Raw genomic sequence first — 23,876 nt, forward strand, 5'->3', positions numbered from 1 at the left:
GGACTTTTTAACCATATTAATCCTTCAAAGATACAACAGTATATAATTTATATATATTAACAGCATATATTAATGAAATTCTTCCATCAGCATGGTATATCTTTCCATTTATTTCTGTCATTTTTAATTTCTTTCATGAGTGTGCTATGGCTTCTAGAGTACAGTTTTTTTACTTCCTTGGTTAAATTTATTCTTAGGTATTATTTTTGATGCAGTTGTAAATGATATTTTCTTAATATCTCTTTTGGGGAGTCTGGGTGGCTCCATTGGTTAGCATCTGCTTTTGGTTTGGGGTCATGATCGTAGGATCCTGGAATTGAGACTGGCAGCGGGTTCCCTGCTCAGTGGGGAGTCCTCTTCTCCCCCTCCCTCTGTCTCTTCTCCTCAGTTGTGCTTGCTTGCTCGTTCTCTCTCAAAAATTCTCTTTCTGCTTGTTCATCTAGTTCATTATTAGTATACAGAAATGCAACAGATTTCCATGTATTAATTTTGTACCCTGCAGCTTTACTGAATTTATTTATTAAAAAAATTTTTTTGGTGGGTTCCTTAGCATTTTCTATATTATTGTATCATGTCATCTGCAAATAGTGGCAGTTTTACTACTTCTAACATACCAAATTGGATACCTTTTTAAAATTTTTCTTGTGTGGTTGCTGTGGCTGTTATTTCCAAGACTATGTTGAAGAAAAGTGGCAAAACGGGTACTCTTGTTCTGATCTTAGAAGAAAAGCTTTCAGCTTTTCACCATTGTGTATGATGTTAGTATGGAATTGTCATATATGGTCTTTGTTTTGTAGGAGCATATTTCCTGTATATCCACTTTGTTCAGAGTTTTTATCATAAATGGATGTTGAATTTTGTCACCTTTTCTGCATCTTTTGAGATGATTGTGTGATTTTTATCCTTAACTTTATTAATATGGTGCATAATGTTGATTGGTTTGTTGATTTTCAGCCATCTTAACATCCCTGGAAGGAATCCTACTTGATCATGGCTTCTGAGGTTTTATACAAGAGATGCTCAGTACTGTGTGTGGATATTGTTGGCAAGATGAAAAAGGGTAGAGTTCATAGGGTTGAGAGAGAGTAGGGTGACTGAGTCTACCATAGTAGCATTCTAATTTTTTTCTTCCTCTTGATTTTTCTTTTTTACGCTTTACCTTTCATATTTCATTAACTTTATCATCTTGTTGTTCGTAGACCTATTAAGTGTTTTCGTACTTTGAAGCTTTGCTATTTGGAAAATTTAATTATATAAGGTACCTCATTCAAAGAAATAGCCAGATGAGTAAGTTATCAGTGAATTAGATATTCCAGGACAGAGATTCTAAAAAAAAATTTTGTTACTATCAAATAGGAACCTGGGTATAATGTAAATATTTCCTAAACACTTATGAGAGGAAGTATAGGATAGAGGGCTCCGGGTGATAATCCCTGGATTTTTGTATTTTTACTCTGAGCTAATAGATACAAGATATTTAGAACAATGCAGAACTGGTAGTAAATTTTCTTAAGTGTTAACTAGCATTTTCATTGTTATCTTTGAAGATTGTCTCGGTTGAAAAATTATAATTGAACAGAATGTGTGTGTGTGTAAATGTGTATATATGGACATTGTTTTTGTACATTTATTGTAAAAGTTTTGGAAATAGTGAAATTTAGATTGTGGAATTGCATATTTGATTTAATTATGTTTAAAATATTTTTAATGTCTACTTTTTGTTTTGTTACAACCTAGTTCATTTTTTATGCTATTTGTAAGTGCTGTTTACTATACTGTTATTCTTTCTCTTTTCTTATGCAGGACCAAAAGATCTCAGATTGCTATAACTGAAGGTATATTTGAACTTCCGAATCTCACAATTCAAGCTACAAGAGCACAGACACTTCTGCTACAAGCAATATATCAAAGCTGGTGTCATATTGGAAATGTCAACTCTTTATCAGTGAATGAAGCTTTGATGAATGAAGTTTTCCAAACTGTAGGTAAGAGCACAATCTTCTTGGCAAGTATTTGGAAAATTCTTATTAATGGTGACTAATACTTTATTATTCAAATCCATAAGTATAGCCTGCTGAACTTAAATTGTGTACTATATTTCTGTGCAAGTGGATATTTACAGCTCATGTGTAAAATTCAGGATATGAGGTAAGCCATTCAGTTTCATTCCCTGCCGCCAATTTCTGGATATATTTTATAGTTTCAGGAGGTTATTTTTTTTTACCAACTCTCGCACAGTTAACCCTTTCGCCTTACATGGATAACTTCCTAGGGGATCTATGTAATGTGTATGTTTGAAATGATAGCCAAATCAAGTATAAGTACAGTATGCTTGATTGTGCTGATAAATATGAATAAAATTCTTGATCATAATATTTTAAGACTTGGTAAGCAAATTATCCTTTTTTAAAAATTTAAATTCAATTAACATATAGTATATTATTAGTTTCAGAGGTAGAGTTCAGTGATTCATAAGTCTTATATAATACCCAGTGCTCATTACATCACATGCCCTCCTTAATGTCCATCACCCAGTTAGCTCATCCCCCCACCCACACAAATTATTTGTTTTGTGTGAAAAACATTAGTCTTACTCCTTGACTGAATGAGTTAACTACAAAAAATAAAAAATCTGCTTTGATGTCAGTATAGGAGATGTTATCTTTATCTTTTCACTTACTTTGCAGGTAAACAAACTTATAGAGTGTTTGCTTTTTTTAGTTGTCTCAGTTTAAAATGATCATCTTTCTTTTGTCAATAACGCAAAAGTAGCTTTTAAAAAAGAATATATTTTTATTAAATGTAATCATCCTTATAAATAATAACCTGTGAATTTTCTATTTCATTTGCCTATGAAAATAAAACATTAGCTTTTTTGTTGTTCTTATATGATGCTTTTGAAGGTTTTAATTTCAGGCCTTACTATGGGGGAATATATTATAAGTTCTAAAAAAATAAAAATAAAAAAACATTATAATTAGATCCCTTTTTTGACATGCCGAAGACTAATGTAAAATTTTATATAGTTTTGTGTTGTCAGGTTTTAGGAATCAATAAAGAATGACAGGCAAATGTTTCATTAGCCTAGAAGTTGTTAACTTGGGGTTTATGAAAGGCCTTTAAATTCTCTGAGTCCTCTGAAATAGTGTGCAAATTTTAGTATGTGTATGAACATATCACCCTCCTTCCACACATATATACGTATTTATAATGTCTTTTAAAATTTATTCTTTTAATCTGTCCCTCAGTCTTTTGACTTAAATCTATTTTTTTCTTATATTAACAAAGTTACAATTAACTTTCTTTTGTTTGGCATTTGCCTATACTTCTTGCATTCTTTTACTTAAAAACTGTTTTTATGGTTTAGGTGTATGTCTCAGAAAGAGCATATAGCTAGATATAAATGAAGTTTTATAGTCTTTCTTTTAGCGAGTAAATTTAATCCTTAAATTGGTGTGATTGTTTTGTGACTTTGTTTCTGTCATCTTACTGTTTGTCTCTTTTTGTATCTTTTTAACTGTGTTTTGTAAAAAATTGCTGTTACTTTATTTTTCCGTTTCTGCTTTTTGGAATTTGTATGTTGCTATTGAATTATAAACTTAAAAAGTAACTGCTGCTTGGGAAAAAACTTGTGGTCATTACCTTTAAAAAGTTAAATGTTGAGGGGCTTCTGGGTGGCTCAGTTGGTTAAGCGTCCGACTCTTGATTTCGGCTCAGGTCAAGATCTCAGGGCTGTGAGATGGAGGCCCACATTGGGCTCTGCACTCAGCACAGAGTCTGCTTGAGATTCTATCTCTCTCCCTTTCCGTCTGTTCCTCCCCCCACTCAGGCACACGCTGTCTCTCTAAAATAAATAAGTAAAAAAATAAAATCTTAAGAAAAAAAAGTTAAAGGTAGAGTTACTGTATGACCCAGCAGTTTTACTTTCAGGTATACACACAAAACTGAAAACATATGCCCACCAAAATCTTGTACATGAATGTTCATAGCATTATTTTTTTTGCATGTGTAAAGTATTTTTTTAAGGCATTCATATTGTTGTTTTGATGTACATTGTGAAATGATTACTTAGAGTCAAGATAATTAACCTATATATTTCCTCAGTTACTATTTTTTTTTTATTGTGGTATGAGTGCACAAAATCTGTCTTAGCAAATTTCCAGTACAGTATACAGTATCAACTATAGTCATCATGGATGTACATCATATTTATAGGACTTACTCATTCTGTATAACTGCGACTTTGTATCCTTTGATCAACATCTCATTTCCCCCATCTTCCTGCCCTTGGTAACCACTGTTATTTCTCCTCTCTGCTTCTATGAATTCTACTTTTTTAGATCCCACATATAAAGGAGATCACAAAGCATTATTCTTAATAGTGAAAAGGTGGAAACAACACAAATGTCTATTAACTGATGAATGGATAAACAAAAATTTTCTGTATCTGTTTAGTGGAATATTTTTCAAATGTAGAAAAGGCATGAAGTAGTGATGCCTGCTGTAATATGGATGAACCTTGAAACACTGTGCTAAGTGTGAGAAGCCAGATGCAAAAAGTCACATATTATGATTCCATTTATATGAAATGCTTACAATAGGCAAATCCATAGAGACAGAAAGTAGATTAATGATTGCCAGAGTCTGGGGAAAAGGAGGAATGGGGAGTGACTGTTAGATATGAAGTTTTTTATTTTTTTGGATGGTAAAAATGTTCTGGAATTAGGTAGTGTTGATATTTTTATACTTGTGAATATGCTAAATTGCACACAATTGTATACAGTAAAAGGGTGATAATTGTTATACTAATTTATCTCATTCAAAAAAACTTTTTAAATTGTTGAATGTTTAGGTAGACTGAATCATTATGTGCTGTGATCTGAGTGTCTTTATGACCCCCAAATTCATATGTTGAAATTCTAATGTCCAGCGTGATGGTGTTAGATAATCGGGGGGCCTTTGGAAGGTTATTAGATCATGAGGGTGGAGTCCTTATGAAATTAATGTCTTTATAAAAGAGGCTCGAGAGCGTTTCCTTGCCCTATTCACCGTGTGAGGATAGACCAAGAAGTTGGCAGTCTGAAACCCAGAAGAGGTTTTTGCCAGAACCTGATCATACTGACACCTTGATCTTGGACTTTCAACTTTAGGAATGAGAAATATATTTCTGTTGCTTCTAGGTTGCCCAGTCTGTGGTATTTTGTCAGAGCAGCCTGAATGGACTAAGATGTTATGTTACTGCCATTCATATGGCCATAATCTTATGTGGAGTTACTGTACAAAATTTGTTCTTTTAGGTCCTTACCCATAAAGCCTACAGTGAGGCCTTCATTGGCCATAGCATTCATCACAGTCTGAAATTATCTTTTTTTTTTTTTTGGTCAAATTTCTGTTTCTGAAGTGATGTCCTCTCCAAAGCTTTTTTGGTTTACCATCTCACAATATTAACCTACCTTTATTTAAAATTTTTGTGTTTGTCAGCTGGCTTAGATCACCTGAAAATTCATATTAATAAGCAGGTGATGGTGTTACTTACTGCTATAATTTCCTTTTTTTCTAACCAAACTAATTCTTTTTTTTTTTTTTAAAGATTTTATTTATTTATTTGACAGAGATAGAGACAGCCAGCGAGAGAGGGAACACAAGCAGGGGGAGTGGGAGAGGAAGAAGCAGGCTCATAGCAGAGGAGCCTGATGTGGGGCTCGATCCCACAACGCCGGGATCACGCCCTGAGCTGAAGGCAGACGCTTAACCGCTGTGCCACCCAGGCGCCCCGTCTAACTAAACTAATTCTATATTTCCTTTTCTGAATTTATCAAATGGATTGTGCTATGATAAAACATCTTATTTAAAATTTCTTATTCTGAAAAATATTCTGTCCTAACAGAATGCTGGCACAGGTATTACAGAATGGATCAGACAAGTAACTACAGGTTAAATGTTTCATAGACTGATGTTTTGTCATTAAGAAACCTAAAACTAGTGGAAATAATTTTTGTAGATTAGAGGAAATGAAAAAGGAATCATGTTAGGAAGTTTTCCCTCTTTGCCAAGGAATTTTATTTTTTATCAAATTAAGCAGCTGGATCAGCTAAACTGTTTTTAAAGGGCCAGATTTCCAAGTGTCTAGTTTTCTTATATCTTTTTGCACTCCCCAAATCTTTTTTTTTTTTTATGTTCAGTTAGCCACTGTATAGTACATGATTAGTTTTTGATGTAGTGTTCAATGATTCATTAGTTGCATATAACACCCAGTGCTCATCACAACACGTGCCCTCCTTAGTACCCATCACCCTGTTACACCCTCTCTGGAAACTCTCAGTTTGTTTCCTGGGGTCCATACTCTCTCATGGTTCGTCTCCTCCTCTGATTTCTTCCCCTTCAAATTTTCCTCCCTTCCCCTGTGGTCCTCCGTACTATTGCATATGTTCCATATATGTGTGAAACCATATAATTGTCTTTCTGTGCTTGACTTACTTCACTTAGCATAGTCCCCTCCAGTTCCATCCATGTCCATGCAAATGGTGGGTATTCATCCTTTCTGATGGCTGAATAGTATTTCATTGTAGAAATGAACCACATCATCTTTATCCTTTCATCTGTTGAAGGGCATCTCGGCTCCTTCCACAGTTTGGCTGTTGTGGACATGCTGCTATGAACATTGGGGTGCATGTGCCCCTTCTTTTCACTACATCTGTATCTTTGGGGTGCACTCCCCAAATCTTATTCTGTTTATTATTATTCTTAGTAGAGTGCTTGTAGTATTGTGTCTTCAGATTTTCTATCTTAAGATCCAAGAGGTACATATTTAACGTGTAAAGTTTAGCATTTTATTATCTTGCATCTGTGAGGTGTCAATAGGCAGTACTCAGCACTATTAAACTTTGTTTAATATGTTTGTTTTAAGCATGTGATCTTTTGCTTTACATCACAACTAATTCTCATTTACTACAATAATGAAGTGATTATGCTATGTACATTCTTGGGCCTCTCAGACTTATATTCTCATGATGTGTGAAGTTCCATTTTACTGTTGGTTGTAAGCCAAGCACTTGTCTTCAACATTTGTGCCTCACCTTCCATCATAATCTTGTGCTTCTAACTTACCTTCCTTACTACACTACCTGCTGTCTTGTTATTGATAGTTAATAACCCACAGCATCCAATTTCTCTTGTCCTTCACCCTAGTGGCTTTTCCCTCTTTTTATATTGAACATAGTTATGGTTTGATAACATTCTACAACATTAACCTTTTTTCTTAGATGGCTATTTCTTTAACACAGTACAAGTCAACACGTCTTTTACTTTGGATTTAACACTATACTAATTATATTCTACTTGTTCTTCCAAAAAACTACATTCTTTTCCATATTCATGCCTTTGCCCATGTTTACTTCCTTCCCCTATGCCAGAAACATTATACCTTGGTTTCTTTTTTTGTTTCTTTTAAAAATTAATTTATTTTAATTCCACCAGTCCACTTTTGTTTCTAGTTTTTCAAATTTTAATTCCAGTGTTATTAATGTACAGTGTTATATTAGTTTCAGGTGTACAATATGGTGATTCAACAATTCTGTGCATTTCTCCATGCTCATCATAAGTGCACTTCTTAATTCCCATCACCTGTTTCACCCATTCCCCCGTCCATCTCTCCTTTGAGAACCATCCCTTTGGTTTGTTCTCTGTAGTTAAGAGTCTGTTTCTTGGTTTGTTTCTCTCTCTCTCTCTTTTTTTTCTTTACTCATATGTTTTGTTTCTTAAATTCCACATGAGTGAAATCATATGGTATTTGTCTTTCTCTGACTTATTTCACTTAGTATTATACTGTCTAGCTCCATCCATGTTGTTGCAAATGGCAAGATTTCATTCTTTTTTTGGCGATTATTCCTATCCATCTGTCTTTCTACCCCATCCATCTATCTATCATCATCTATATCTATCTGTCTATCTATCCACACCCCCCCCACATCTTCTTTCTTCATTCATCTATGGATGGACATTTGGGCTGCTTCCATAGATTGGCTATTGTAATAATGCTGCAGTAAACATGGGGGTGCATGTATCCCTTCAAATTAGTGTTTTTGTATTCTTTGGGTAAATACCCAGTAGCGTGATTGCTGGGTCATAGGGTAGTTCTAATTTTAACATTTTGAGGATCCTCCTTACTGTTTTCCACAGTGGCTGTACCAGTTTGCATTCCCATCAATGGTGCAAGAGGGTTTCCCTTTCCCCACATTCTCACCAACACCTGTTGTTTCTTGTGTTGTTAATTTTAGCCATTCTGACAGGTGTGAGGTCATCTCTTACTGTAGTTTTAATTTGCCTTTCCCATTGATGAGTGATGTCAAGCGTCTTTTCATGTGGCTGTTGGCCTTCTGTATGTCTTCTTTGGAAAAATGTCTATTCATGTTTTTTGCTCATTTTTCAGAGTTACTTGTTTTTCAGAGTTATTTGTTTTTTGGGTGTTGAGTTGTATAAGTTCTTTATATATTTTGGATACTAACCTTCTGTCAGATATGTCATTTGCAAATATCTTCTCCCATTCTGTAAGTTGCCTTTTAGTTTTGTTGATTGTTTTCTTTGCTGTATAGAAGCTTTTTATTTTGATGGACTCCCAAAAATTTATTTTTGCTTTTGTTTCCCTTGGCTCAGGAGACCTATCTAGAAGAAAGCTCCTACCGCTGATGTCAGAGAAATTACTGCCTGTGTTCTCTCGGATTTTCAGATCTCACATTTAGGTCTTCTATTTTGAATTTACTTTTGTGTATGGTGTAAGAAAGTGGTCCTGTTTCATCCTTTTGCATGTTGCTGTCCAGTTTTTCCAACACCATTTGTTGAAGAGACTGTCTTTTTTTCCACTGGGTAATCTTTCCTGCTTTGTTGATTAGTTGAGCATAGAGTTGTGGGTTCATTTCTGGGTTCTCTATTCTGTTCCATTGATGTATGTGTCTGTGTTTATGCTAGTACCATTCTGTTTTGATTACTACAGCTTTGTAATATAACTTGATGTTTGGAATTGTGATGCCTCCAGTTTTGTATTTCTTTTTCAATATTGCTTTGGCTATTCAGGGTCTTTTGTGGTTCCATACAAATTTTAGGATTATTTGTCCTAGTTCTGTGAAAAATGCTGTTGGTATTTTGATAGGGATTACATTAAATGTGTAGATTGCTTTGGGTAGTATAGACATTTTAACAATAGTTGTTCTTCCAACCCATGAACATCGAATGTCTTTCCATGTCTTTGTGATGTCTTCAATTTCTTTAATCATTGTTTTATAGTTTTCAGAGTCCAGATCTTTCAACTCCTTAAATTTATTCCTAGATATTTAATTGTTTTTGGTGCAATTATAAATGGGATTGTTTTCTTAACTTCATTTTCTGTTGCTTCATTCTTAGTGTATAGGAATGCAACAGATTTCTGTGTGATCATTTTGTCTCCTGCAACTTTACTAAATTCATTTATGAGTTCTACATATAGTATTATGTCATCTGCAAATAGTGAGAGTTTTACTTCATCCTTACTGATTTGGATGCCTTTTATTTCTTTATGTGTCTAATTGCTATGGCTAGGACTTCAGTGGTATGTTGAATGAAAGTGGTGAGAATGGACATCCTTGTCTTGTTCTTGATCTTAGGGGAATAGCTCTCAGTTTTTTCCCATTGAGTATGATTTTGACTGTGGGTTTTTTATATAAGGTCTTTATTATGGTGAGGTATGTTCCTTCTAGACTTACTTTGTTGAGGGTTTTTATTGTGAATATATATCATAGTTTGTCAAATGCTTTTTCCGCATCTATTGAAATGATCATATGGTTTTTCTTTTTAAAGATTTTACTTATTTATTTATTTATTTGAGAGAGAAGGAGAGCATGCATATGAGCAGTGGGGAGAGGGGAGAAGCAGACTCCCCGCTGAGCAGGGGGCCTGATGCCCGTCTGGATCCCAGGATTCTGAGATCATAACCTGAACCAAAGGCAGATGCTTAACCAACTGAGCCACCCAGGTGCCCCAAATCTTATTTTTAAAAAGACTTTTATTGAGATATAATTCACATACCATACAATCAATTCACCCTTTTCAGGTACATAGTATTTACCTTGTAGTATATTCAGTTGTTTCTATTACTGATAGTAATTTTAGAACATTTTTATTACCCCCAAAATAAGTTCCAGTTTGTTTAGCCATCGTTCCCTAAGCCTCCACTCCACCCAGCTCTAAGCAGTCACGAATCTGCTCTTGGTCTCTCTGGATGTGCCAGTTCTGGACATTTCATATAAATTGACCATATGAAATATAGTACTCTGTGACTGAATTCTTTCACTTGGCATGTTTTTGAAGTTTTCCTATATTGTAATATGTATCAGTACATCATTTCTGTTCATTGTTGGGTAATATTCTTTGTATCTATATACCACATTTTGTTTATCCATTCATCAGTTGATTGACATTTGGGTTGTTTCTATTTTTGACAATTCTGAATAATGCCGTAAGCATGTGTGTATGAGTTTTTGTGTGGACATATGCTTTCATTTCTTCTTGGTTGTATATCTGGATGTAGAATTGTTGTGCCATGTGGTAAGTCTGTAGTTAACCTTTTGAGGAATTTGTAGACCGTTTTCCAAAGCAGCTGCAGCGTTGTATATTCCCATCTGCAGTATATGAATGTTGGAGTTTTTCCACATCATCACTATACTGTTATTACCTGTCATTTTGGTTCTAGCTATCCTAGAGTATATGATGTAGTGCTGCCTTATTGTGGTTTTGATTTGCATCTTTATTATGGTTAATGATGATAAGCATCTTTTCATGTGCTTATTGGCTATTTATGCATCTTCTGTGGAGAAATGTCTGGTCAAGTCCTTTGTTCATTTTTAATTGGCCTGTTTATCTTTTTGTTTTAAGCTGTGAGAATCTTTATATATTCTAGATACAAGTCCCTTATCAGCTCTATGGGTTGGAAATGTTTTCTGCAATTCTGTTGGTTGTCTTTTCACTTTTCTGATGTTGACTTGTCTAATTTTTTCTTAATTGTAGTTTCAGGTATATCTTTACATTGGATCTTGTTATCATTTAGAATGCCTTGTTTCTTCTTTGTTATTGGTCCATTTTCTTTTCCTTTTTGCTCTTTTAATTATTTCAGACTTTGTTACATCGCAGAATTCTTTCTGCTTTTATTACTCAGCTTGATTTCAAGACCAACAATTTCTGTGATGCTGACCTAGATTAAATTTTTCTTTTCTCGTTTTGTTTTCTCCTTGTCTATTCTGCAATATATCCTGCTTGCAAGTAAGAAATTTCTGTGTTATCTCTACTACCATCAAAACAACATTGTAATATCTGAACTGAACTGTTACTGATTTTTGTTATTTTTAGAAAGATTTATAATTGAGTTCTTATTTTACCATTTCATTTAAATGCAGGTTGTGAATTATTTGGGTTTGAAATTAACTTTGTTGGTTACTACAAAGAGTTGAATAGTATAAGATGTAATCGGATAGAATGCATATAATGTAGTAAAAGTATTATGGTTATTATATTTATAAACATGAAAGATGTATATTGTTAGTAAATACAGTTTATTGCTCTACTTTTTCATTGGTGAGAATAGGAATGAAATTTCTGTGCAATTGCCTCTTGAAATTTTGAGTTTGGGAAACTGAGGACGTGAGAAATGCCTGAATAACAAAAAGGAAATCTAGTATTTTTCCAAAGAGAGTTCAAAGAATTTGATAATAATTAACGAAATGCTTTTCAAATTCTAAAATTCCTTACCTAGAAGATATAGTGTTGATATTTATGTCTTTTTGGAAAATGTGCTTGGGAATGGCACTGTGTCACTGGCAAAATACATGTATGTAATGAAGTGTAGGACATTTCTAGAAGATTTTAAATAATGAAGAATGTTTATTCCGAAATCTCGATAGCTAAGAAAATAGGGCTACTGATTCCCTGATTATAATAACATAAAACTCTTAGTGAAGAGGGACCAATGACAGGTAGTAAATTAATTTATCACTCGAAGGAAACAAATTAATTTGGTAGTCAGTTTTATATGTGTACTATTTATGCTGCATTTTTGCATAGGAAAACTAAGGACCGAAACATAATGTTATTCTTGCTTTACAAGTACAGAATTATTTCACAATTTTATTATCTTGATTAATTTTATAAAATGCCTGTTTAATACCTATTTTTTCTTTTTAATTACTGAAGCTGTTAAATTGGTCTATATGTATAAATCAAATAACATGTTGAATTTCATTGGCTCTTAAAACAATATGCAACAACTTTGTGCCTCAGTCTTCTCGTTCTAAACTTTGGATTAATAATGGTGCTTCAGAAATGCAGTATCAAGTTCATTTCCAAGCATCACATCTACAAAATGCCTTTAGGTAGAAAAGATGTTTTCTTTAACAAAGTCCATATTACAGTCACAATATGTCACAATAAAAAGAGATGATTTTAGTTTGTTGAATCAGTTTTTTTCTATTTTGTGATGGGTTTATCTAAGAGTCTTTATGAGAAAATGTGAATATTGAATAATAATACATGTTCTATAAAGCTACAATGACTTTTTTCTCAGCTCTTCCAAAAATCAAGAATAAAATGAGAAGATATTAAGATAACTAATACAAAGCTCTGTGTCTATGCTTCTTGGAGACTTAATTTTATGTATCGAATATTGGTGATCTGTGTATTATATATAGATATTGATGTAGTTTAAGTCTTACTGTCTGTGTCAGGTGATAAGAATATTTTCCTTGTTTAATAATTGAAATTTAGAAGAGAGCACTGAAATGTAGTATGGAAATCCTGTCAGTAACTAATTATATGTCTAAAGGAAAGTCATTTGTTCCACTGAGTTTTATTTAATTTTCTCGTCTGTAAAATGGTGATACTATCTTCTTACCTACTCATAGAGTTCTTGTGAGTACAAAGTGAAGTATTGTTTGTGAAGCTGATTTGTTTTTCTTTTCCTGGATGTAGAATCCTGCAGGAATCATACATTTGGGGATACTACCTATGGAGGTTGTTCTAGGATATGAGGTTCTTGGAGCCTGCGATAACCAATGTCAGAATTGGGGTCTTGGTGATCCCGTGTTTGAGCTGGGAAGATACAGGGCAAAGGTAGATTCAGAGAGTAAGGCAAGAGAGTAAATAGGTTAATGAACAGTGAACTTGATGACTGAAGAATAAAATTCAAGATATTGGTTAGGTGTACTTGTTTCGACTTAGAAACTGTGCATTGTGCCCCTTTAAATAGCTATTTGTAGGAGGCCACACGTAGTTTACAGAAACCTATGATGAACCATATATTCTGTCTTCTGCTGAGGACTCCAAAGGGGAGTGGAGCAACAAATCTATAAATGGATGTCGCAATGTGGTGGGATAATAGAAATTTGAAACCTTATCCTTTTATATAATTTTACGTACTTTACAGCTGTCTGCTAAGCATTTCTCCTCTAGTGAGCTGCGTGCTGTAGGAATTGGATACCATAAAACTTATTTGAATTGTCTGAATTGGCTCACCTTTTTAGGTTGATGTTTCGCATGCATTAATTTCACTGGCTTCTTACCAGTAATATTGATGTTGGCAGGTTGTATATCCTGTGTTACACATGTGAAAATTTATGCTCAGAACTCCTTAGTGTTTTTCTTAAATATCATCCCACAGATACTCTCTGATTAATTTGGTTAAGCTTAAGGTCCTTTGGACCTTTCTGTTACTATGATTTCTGCTACATCAAACTCTCTCTCTTGTAAATGAAACCAGAAATACAGTAAGATAATTAGTTTGCTATTCCATTAGCAATTATGTAATGAAAAAACCCCAAAGTATTAGAAATCTAATTAATAAATCATAAAGAATAAAGCAGAGCTGTTTAAGTTTGACCTAAATATATATTAATTGGGATTATTGAATTATATATTTTTGTTCATGTTTCTGATGGTACTCAAATCATTGAAATTCTAACTTTTGTCATTCTCCAGAAGATAAAATACAGTCACACATGGCTAGTTTTTGTTCAGGAAAACATGAACTTGCTACCACTTTTTCCTTATTCAGGTAGTTAATTGTTTTGTTTGCAATGTAGTTCCATTAATCTGGTTTTTATAGGAAAATTGCTTTCAGACTTTAAAATCTGTGCTGAAGGTGATCAAATGGACATTTGAATCCCTCATTTAAGTGATGTCTTAATGTTAAAATAAAAATCTACTTTCCAGAATGTAACTGTAAAAGTATTTTATGCAAGATTTCATGTGGGATACCTTAATGGTTGAATAATAAATTTTACCTCATAAAAATGAAATTCAATAATACAGTAGCTTTCTCAGCTCAGTAGCATCTGGTCTATTCTCATGAGAGCCAATATTTTCCAACTCATTAGGATCATGTCGTTCTGTATGTCGTCAACATTGACTTAGCCAAGCTACCTTTACTTACATAACCGCCAAACTATTAAATAGGTCTCTTGTGGAGTGAAGTCAAATATTCCTCTTACTTTACTTCTGCCTTAGAAGAGGGGAAGAAAATGTACATACTGTAACATTTAAACATCTGGTCTAAAACCACATCAGTGTAACTCTGAGCAAAGTTACGGATATGGTATTCTTCCCAGGTGTGCATATAAAAAGGGTTTTGGAGTTGTTGAATAGTTCTTTAACCATTTAGGAAAAAGACATGGTATAGTGATATGCTTTTTTTGTTCCTCTTGTTTGCAAACTGCTTATTTTCCCACATCTACAAAACACCTCCAATATGTTCTGAAATAATATTTTGAGCTGTTATAAAATTTTCTTTCCAATAAGGCATTGACTATAAATTTATCTGTGTCTTAAAAATAAAAATGTGTAGAGTTAGATTTGCATTAAGAGATACCAGTTAGACTTCTTGATATTTAAATTGGGGTAAAAAGACTTCACATTTGTGAATTTTGTGAGTTTTAAAGTACCCCTTTATGTATTTTGCATTGATATGAATGTTGAATTTAAATTTTCCATTTCACTTGAATTCATGTTCACGTATTAAAAGTTACAGTATATGTGATAATTTATTAAGAAATGAAGAGCCCCATAATTATTCATTTTTCTGTGACTAGAGTTTAAAGAATTAAGAATGTACTAATTTTCTGAATATGAGCACAATCCTGAGTAATAAATCAGATTGGGCTGGTTTCGTGTTTAAGTGAATGAAGAGAGGAGGGCAGATGAATGCACTACTGGAATCCTGTTTATTTAGCCTCACTTGTACATATATTTCTGGGAATCAGCATCCCTATCTTACGAGTAATTTTCCAGAACAGAGTAGCTCATTTTACACTAGAAGTTCTCTGTGCCTCACTTCTAGTCTTTCTGTCATAGAAATCTTTTATTGATCCTAGTATTTTGAGACTGCCCTTCCATTGAGCTATGTTCTCTTGGGGTATACTTCTGTAGCACTCTACATTATTCCGAGTGTTGACCACCACTGGATTTCACTGGATCAGATCTCAAGTTGTTTTTGCAGTGTTTGTGTGTACACAAATTATACACTTATATTCAGTGACCTTACGTTAGAGTTTTGCTGAAACCGTGTTAGAGAGTTGAATGCCTGGGAGTTGAACAGCAAACTTACATGTTATAAGAGCTTAAAAAACAAAAATGCTTGCTTGTCTTTCTTACTGCTATGGTATTCTTTGGACTACAAAATTAAGGGTACACCTGAGAACTGTCTCAGATCACCAGTGACTACGGGATAGGAGATGGTACTTTGTTGCAGGAGGCTACTAGCCAGACATCTTTATTTTCCATAAGCCCATTGATTCTTTCTTTTACTCTCATCCTTGTTGTTTTGGTTGTAAGGTGGGGCAGCCACTGCTACAGAGGGAATTAGGTGACCATCTTTATTTATCAGATAAAAAAGGACTAACTTTGCCATGTAAAGTTAATTTTAGAGATACCCTTATATAATAGGCAAGAGTTTACTACTAGGTATTTATCCAAAGGATACAAACATAGTGATTCAAAGGTGCACATGCACCCCAGTATTTATAGCAGCACTATCCACAATAACCAAATATGAAAAGAGTCCAAAGGTCCATTAACTGAAGAACAGATAAAGGAGATGTGGTGTGTATATATAATGAAATATTACTCAGCCATCAAAAAGAATGAAATCTTGCCATTTGCAATGACGTGGATGGAACTGGGGGTATTATGGTAAGGGAAATAAGTCAGAGAAAGACAAATACCATATGATTTCACTCATATGTGGAATTGAAGAAACAAAACAGATGAACATAGGGAAGGGAAGGAAAAATAAAGACAGGGAGGCAGACTATAAGAGACTCTTAACTATAGGGAACAAACTGAGGGGTGTTAGAGGGGATTCAGGTGGGAAATGGTATAACTGGGTGATGGGCATTAAGGAGGGCACTTGATGTAATGAGCACTGAGTGTTATATGCAACTGATGAATCACTAAATTCTACCCCTGAAACTAGTATTATACTATATGTGAACTACATTGAATTTAAATAAAATCTTGAAGAAAAAAAAAAGTTCAGATTGTATGAAACTAAGGTACTTTTCTGTTATTAAACTAGTATGGTGATTTTTTCCCCCGTTATTTTGTTTCTTTCAGTTTTATTAAAATATAGTGGATATACAGCACTATAGAAGTTTAATGTGTACAGCATAATGACTTAACCTGTATTGTGAAATGACTACCTCATTAATTTTAGTTAGCATCCATCACCTCATATAGACACACACACACACACACACACGTTTTTTTTCCATCACAAGATGAGCGCTTTTAGGATCTACTCTCAGCAACTTCAAATATACCATGCAGCATTAACTATAGTCATCATGTTATACATTACAACTGGAAGTTTGTACCTTTTGACTGCCATCATCTGGTTACCCTGCACCCCATTCTCCACCTCTGATAATCACAAATCTGTTCTTCTATAAGTTTTTCAGATATTGCATATAAATGATATGAAACAATAATTGTCTTTCTCTGACTTCTTTCACTTAGGATAATGCCCTCAAGGTTCATCCGTCTTATAAATGGCAGGATTTCCCTTTTTTATGGCTCAATAATCTTACATTGTATACACACACACACACACACACACACACACCATTTTCTTTATCCATCGATTTGTTGTTGAATACCACTTAGGTTGTTCCCATGTCTTGGCTATTGTAAATAAAGCTGAGTGAACATGGGAATGTAGATCTCTCTTTAACTTGGTGATTTCTTTAACTTTGGCTATATACTCAGAATCTCTAGATCATATGGTAGTTCTATTCTTAATTTTTTGGGGGAATCTCCATACCGCTTTCCATAGTGGCTGCACCAATTTATAATCTCAACAGCAGTACACAAGGATTTCCTTTTCTCCACATCCTTACCAGCATTTATCAGTTCTTTTTGCTGAAAGCCATTCTAACAGGTGTGAGGTGATATTTTTGCTGTTTTGATTTGCATTTCCCTAAAGATTAGTGATGTTCAGCACCTTTTGCATGCACTTTTTGGCCATTTGAATGTCTGCTTTGGAAAAATGTCTATTCAGGTCTTTTGCCTGTTTTTCATTTTTATTTTTTTTAAGATTTTATTTATAGGAGAGAGAGAACAAGTAGGCAGAGCAGCAGGGAGAGGGAGAAGCAGGCTCCCTCCTGAGCAGAGAGCCTGATGCGGGGCTCAATTCTAGGACCCTGGGATCATGATCTGAGCTGAGGGCAGATACTCAACCAACTGAGGCCCCCAGGTGCCCCTTCCCTGGTTTTTATTTGGATTATTTGTTTTTCCCTCTTATTAAGTTGTAAGAATTCTTTATATATTTTGGATATTAACTCCTGATAGTGAGATAAATCAGACAAATGATTTGCAATCTTTTCTCCCATTCTATAGATTGCCTTTTCATTCTGTTGATCATTTCCTTTGCTGTGCAGAAGGTTTTTAGTTTGATGTAGTTCTACTCATTTATTTTTGATTTTATTGCTTGTGTTTTAAGTGTCATATGCAAAAAATTGTTGCTAAGACCCATGTCAAAGAGCTTTTTATCTTGTATGTTTTCTTCTAGGAGTTTTATGGTTTCAGGTCTTAAATATAAGCCTTTAATCTATTTGGAGTTAATTTTTGTAAGTAATGTAAGATAGGGGTCAAGTTTCATTCTTTTACCTGTGAATATCCAATTTTCCTAGCGTCATTTATTAAAGAGACTATCTTATGAGTATTTATGAGTATTTATGGTTTCCTTGTGAGATACTACTTGACTGTATATGCATGGGTTTATTTCTGGGCTCAGTTCTGTTCCATTGGTCTATGTATGTTTTTATGGTATTAGCATACTATTTTAGTTACTATAGCTTTATAATACAACTTGAAATCAGGAAGTGTGATACTTCCATCTTTACTCTTCTTTCTCAGGATTGTTTTAACTATTTATGGTCTTTTGTGGTTCCAAGTAAATTTTAGGATTGTTTTTCTATTTCTGTTAAAAAAAAATCATTAGAATTTTCATAGGGATTGTACTGAATCTATGGATGGCTTCAGATAGTATGGACATTTTAACAATATTATTAATTTTCCAATCCATGAACATGGGATATCTTTCCATTTACTTTTGTCTTCTATTTCCTTTGTCACTGTCTTACAGTTTTCATTGTATAGATCTTTCTCTTCCTTGGTAAAATTCATTTGTATTTTATTGCTTTTGGTGCTAGGGGATTGTTTATTTTTTAGGTAATTTATCATTAGTGTGTAGTCATGCTATTTATTTTTGTATGTTAATTTCTTGCAACTTTACTGAATCCATTGATTAAGTCTTAGCAGTCTTTTTGGTGAGTCTTCAGGATTTTCTGTATATGTCAGTGAGCAGTGTTGTGTCTCAGCTCTTGGCACTCCACAGAGAATTAGAGATCGGTGCCCAAAATGAAAACAGAAAGCAGCTTTATTAGAGGAACAGTACTCTCTTAAGGTGGGAGAGCCTGTGGAACAAGAGGTGGCAACTGCTCTGAGGCTACAGGGGATCTTTCTTTTTGTGTGAGCGGGAGTCTTGCGTCGTGGACAGGTCTTTAATGAGGCTACTTCCAGTCATTTGGGGGACTCCTCCCACAGGTTTGTAGGGAGGAGTTTTTGACCCTATAAGATTTGTACCAGAACTGTCATGGCAGCTTTTTTTTCCGCATTGGTGGGGGCTATAACTGCAGTGCACATGCATTATAATGAGTCTAGGCATTACCCTGGGGCAGAGGTGGAAGAGGAGAGGGCATGCTCTGTACCTGTGCTCTTGGTCTCTTAGCCCTAGGGTCTTTTAAGCCACAAGGTCAGGATATTGTGTCCTTGGGCTTCTAAAGTATAAGCTATTTATCACCATCCTTGCCTCCAGCTCCTTTTGAACTGCCTACTTTATCTCTCTCCCCTCAAGGGCTTGGGACTTCACTGCTCCTGTCTAGCTTCTACCTAACCTTTATAACATCATGTCATCTGCAGACAGACAGTTTTACTCCTTCCTGTCCAGTTCTGATGACTTTTGTTTGTTTCTTTCTTTTGCCCAGTTGCTCAGGCTGGGCCTTCCAGTACTATTTTGAGTGGGAGAGGTGTGAGTGGGCACCTTTGTCTTATTCTTGATCTTAGAGGAAAAGCTTTTGGCTTTTCATCATTGAGTATGATGTTAGCTGTGGGCTTATCATGTAAGGCCTGTGTTATGTTGAGGTACATTTCCTCTATACTAAATTTGTTGAGAGTTTTTCATGAACAGATGTTGAATGTTGTCAGATGTTTTTTTGTGATTGAGATTATTACATGTTTTTTTTTCTTTCATTGCGTAAATGTGATGTGTCACGTTTATTGAATTGCATATTTTGAATCATCTTTGCATTCCAGGGATAAAACTCACTTGATCATGGTGAATGATCCTTTTAATGTACTATTGAATTTGATTTGCTGCTACATAATTGAGAATATTTGTGTCTATTTTCATTTAGGATATTGGTCCTTCGTTTTCTTGTGGTGTCCTTATCTGGCTTTGTATCAGGATGTAATGCTGGCTTTGTAAATGAGTTTGGTAGTGTTCCCTCCTCTTCAGTTTTTTGATTGAGTTTGAGAACCTTGCTGTGAACCCTGGGGCCTGACTAGTCAGAACGTACTGTCTTGTTGAGGATGAATGAATGGATGGATGATGGACGGTTAGAGTAGCTGTCGATGCCCAAAGCCTTAAACATACACATGCAGACAGATGGCTAAGGGGAAGCATTTCAGTTAGCATGACAGCCTGAGGCAGAAGTGTATGCGTGTCTTCCTATGTGGAAAAAATACTTAAATTTTAATGTTTGGGCATATTCAAGAAGGAATGGCTTGGAAGCAGTGAAATCAGACAGACACACCTCTGGATTCTGAATCTCAGAATATGGGAATGACTGTGCTTAAAGGCCCTGATGAGTCATGTGTTAGGGCCTTTGTTCAGTAAGACACCGAACAGATTGAGTAACTGGCATTGTGTCCTGTGGACCTTCTTGACAAGATCATGACAAATCCTGATGGTGGGATTGGGGCTGGGGTCAGTTCAGTGGTTTGTGGTTGGAAGACTCCTGAGGAGGTGGCTTCATGCTCTCTTCTCTGCCTTCCTCAGAAGCCCTTCGTCTCTTGGTTGATGTTCCTGCCAAGACTGGATTTAGGTACCCTTCCCCGCCTGTGGCTATTCAAGCACCTATGGGCTCACCCTTTGTAAACGCTGCACCCAGAAGGCAAGAGTGACTCCATCACTCTTTTCTTCAAGAGTTGTCAGTGGCTTCTCATTGCCCTCAGGATAAACTTAAAACATTCCTGGTATGGCCCTTTAGGATCTGAGCTCTCCCCAGCCTCATTCCTCACCTCTGACTGAGTCAAATCTCACATACTTTGCTTTTCACATTTTCTTTTGCCTGTGCTAAGCAAAACAGAAATGCTGATTGATTACTTCTTTTCTATTTGAAATGTAACATTAGTATTATTTAGTATTAGCATTAGTATTTCCCCTGCAAATACTTTTTTTCATTCACCCAAGCAGAGTTATTTTCTCCTTTGTGGTATCTTGTGATTGATATATCGGCTCAGTTCAACAGATACATATTACCTCGTAAGTGCTAGTTTTGGACCCTGTTTTCAGAGGTCTTCCAGTCTACCTGGGAAATACAGTATTTAATTTTGGATTACACACATTTTATACTGTAGTAACATTTGTACTGAAGTTTTATGACAAAAATCTAGTGTGCTGTAATCATATTTAGACACATGAAGTATCTTTTATTACTACTTAGTCATAGTAACTTGATTAAAAATTTATTGGAACTATCCAATTAAAATGAATGTAATAAGTCATTGGTTTTAATAATCAAACACATTAACATTCACTTCCGATTTTAATATCAAAAGTAAATAACAGTCCTCTGACAAAAAATTTTTAGTAATTAGAAGCAGCTTTGTTGTGTGCTTTTAAGATTTTATTTATTCATGTGAGAGAGAAAGGGTGGGTGGTGGGAGGCAAAGAGAGAGGGAAAAGTAGACTCTCTGTTGAACAGGGAGCCTAGTGTGGGACTCAGTCCCAGGACCCCTAGTTTATGACCTGAGCTGAAGGCAGATGCTTAACCGACTGAGCCACCCAGGTGCCCCAACTTTATTCTTTTTTTATTAAAATTTAATTGACTATGAAGACATTTGAAAATTTCATGTGATATTAGGTTAATATTAGTTGTAAGTTGGAAAGTGGAACTCATCATTTCTTCCCTGATTGACCTGCTATTGTAGATCTTTTTCCCATAAGAAGTAGTCACTTCTTAGTAATTCTTCACTTTAAAAGCCTACTTGATATTCCACAGCCACCTTACAGCTAAAACCACTGGATCTCTCCATTTTTTTTGAGGCTTGAGTTTGATACTGTCATTAATCTGAGGGTGATTTAAGGAATGCACAATCGGGTGAGTATCTGCTCACATTTAGAGTTAATTCTGCTTTGACTATGTGCTTTAACTCTTAATGATTGAACTTCTACTCGAGTTGGCCAAGTTGTCATGTTTACCTGCTATTTGAGTTACTAGATGTCTGTTCTACTAAGCTACATTCCCTGTCTTGTCAAAGGCTAAGGTCATGCGAGCCTGGAATTGGCCAGTCAGTTGAGCTTCCGACTCTTGATTCAGCTCAGGTCATGATCTCAGGGTTGAAATCAAGGCCCGTGTCGAGCTCTGCACTCAGCAGAGTCTGCTTGTCCCTCTGCCTCTGTTCCTTCCCCCACTCATGCCTGCGTGCGCTCTCTCTCCCTCTTTCTCTCTCTCAGAATCTTAAAACAAAAACAAAAACAGATATTAAGGCTATGAATTTACCTTTCCAGACTGCCATAGATTCTGGAGGCTTTTCCTTACTTTTAGCCCTCTGGATGTGGTACTCCCTTCTGTTACCAGACCTATTTGAAGGCATCTACCTGCTGGCTGCGCCCCCTCCCTTTTTTTAAGGTAATTATTGATTATATTACATTTACTTTCTGGGATACTTACTTCATTGTTTCTTATTGGACAGGAATCTGCTCTGATCACTCATCTCAACTTGTACATTTTTCTCCATCGTCTAGCTCAGGACTTAGCAAATATGGTTCACTACTTGTGTTTAATCATTTACCCATAGTATATCAGTCACCAAGTATTGTCAGATTTATTTTCTAAGTACTTTCACAATACATCCATTTCGTTCCATCTTTTTCTGTGACACTCGAGTTCAACTTCATCATTTCTTTCCCCCCTTCTGACCCATTGTCTAACATGTACTGGAGTGAGCTTAGAAAAATTCAGATGTGATCCTAGCACTCCTTTCTTGCCTTTCCATTAATTGTAGGATAAAAGACTCAAATCTGGCCCTGTACTCCATTGACCTTTCAGCTTCTCAAAAGAGCTGTGCTTCTTTCAAGATATTCCAACTTGCTGCAATGTTCTTCTCCCTCTATTTTAGTTACTTAACATATATTAACTTATTCTCCAGGGTCCTGCTCAAATGTTAGTTCCTCAGAGGTTCTTTAAGTAGAAAATAGGTTCCATGAGGGCAGGTGCCACATCTCATTTACTCTCCTGTTATATCCTCAGCAACTAGTATTTACTTCGGAGAATGTCTACAGATAAATGTTTGTATGTCTGCTTTTTTTAATGAATATTCAGAATGGAAATAGTTCACAAATTCTACCAGTTCCTAAGATTACTCCCTCTCTTCCCCCTACCTCTGACACCATCTGTAGTATAGTGGATGGAAGCTGGGAGATCCCTCCTTTTAGTGAGTGAGCAAAGTCAACAGAATAAAAGATATAATTAAATTATGGGAGATAATTGTAAGAAAAGAGTATAATTTAAGTTACCTGTGAAAAATTGTTAAAATAGAATTACTGTGTGGATTTTTGTGTCTGGCATTTCCAAGACCTCTACATTTGGAGATTCTCCAGAAGAACTCGAAGGACTCAGCATATAGTTATACTCATGGTTAAGACTTATTACAGCAAGGTAGTAAGAGTACATGTCAGATCCCAAGGGAAGAAGACACAGGAGAAGTCCATACATGTGCTACTTCTGTGAGGCGTACATTTGAGCATGCTGCAAAGCAGGTGTTCAGTATAAATCAGATTTTCTGTACAAAAGACTAAGCATGGTAAACTATTCTTACCAGTTAGAGAATGGAGGCAAAGCCAGTTCCTGCATGCTTCCAGTGAAGGGCCAACTTTCCAAGCGGACTTTGTAAGGATAGTAGCCTTAGGCTTGCTATTGTTAAGTCTTTTCTGCATTGTTCTTAAAACAATATTTCACCTTACAGTATCTGCTTTTTATTGTAGTTATGGAGGCCTTTTTAGTTAGAGTCATTCCTCCCTGAAC

The 23,876-nt window shown here is 35.2% G+C and overlaps 1 protein-coding gene across 21 annotated transcripts in view; it reads left to right on the forward strand.

Annotated features, from left to right (window-relative positions):
- Positions 1 to 23,876, forward strand: part of VPS13B (vacuolar protein sorting 13 homolog B) — a 765,680-nt gene that overhangs the window by 169,806 nt on the left and 571,998 nt on the right. For 20 of the 21 annotated variants that reach the window (XM_044382679.3, XM_048212588.2, XM_048212589.2 and 17 more), the window contains one exon: positions 1,804 to 1,985. In XM_044382679.3, coding sequence (XP_044238614.2) covers positions 1,804 to 1,985 — 182 coding nt within the window. Of the gene's footprint in view, positions 1 to 1,803; positions 1,986 to 8,652; positions 22,329 to 23,876 lie in introns of those variants that run through there. The other variant, XM_057307841.1, reaches the window with a different exon arrangement.

This window comes from Ursus arctos, unplaced genomic scaffold (assembly GCF_023065955.2).
Source record: "Ursus arctos isolate Adak ecotype North America unplaced genomic scaffold, UrsArc2.0 scaffold_6, whole genome shotgun sequence".
In the NCBI taxonomy this organism is placed as follows: Eukaryota; Metazoa; Chordata; class Mammalia; order Carnivora; family Ursidae; genus Ursus; species Ursus arctos.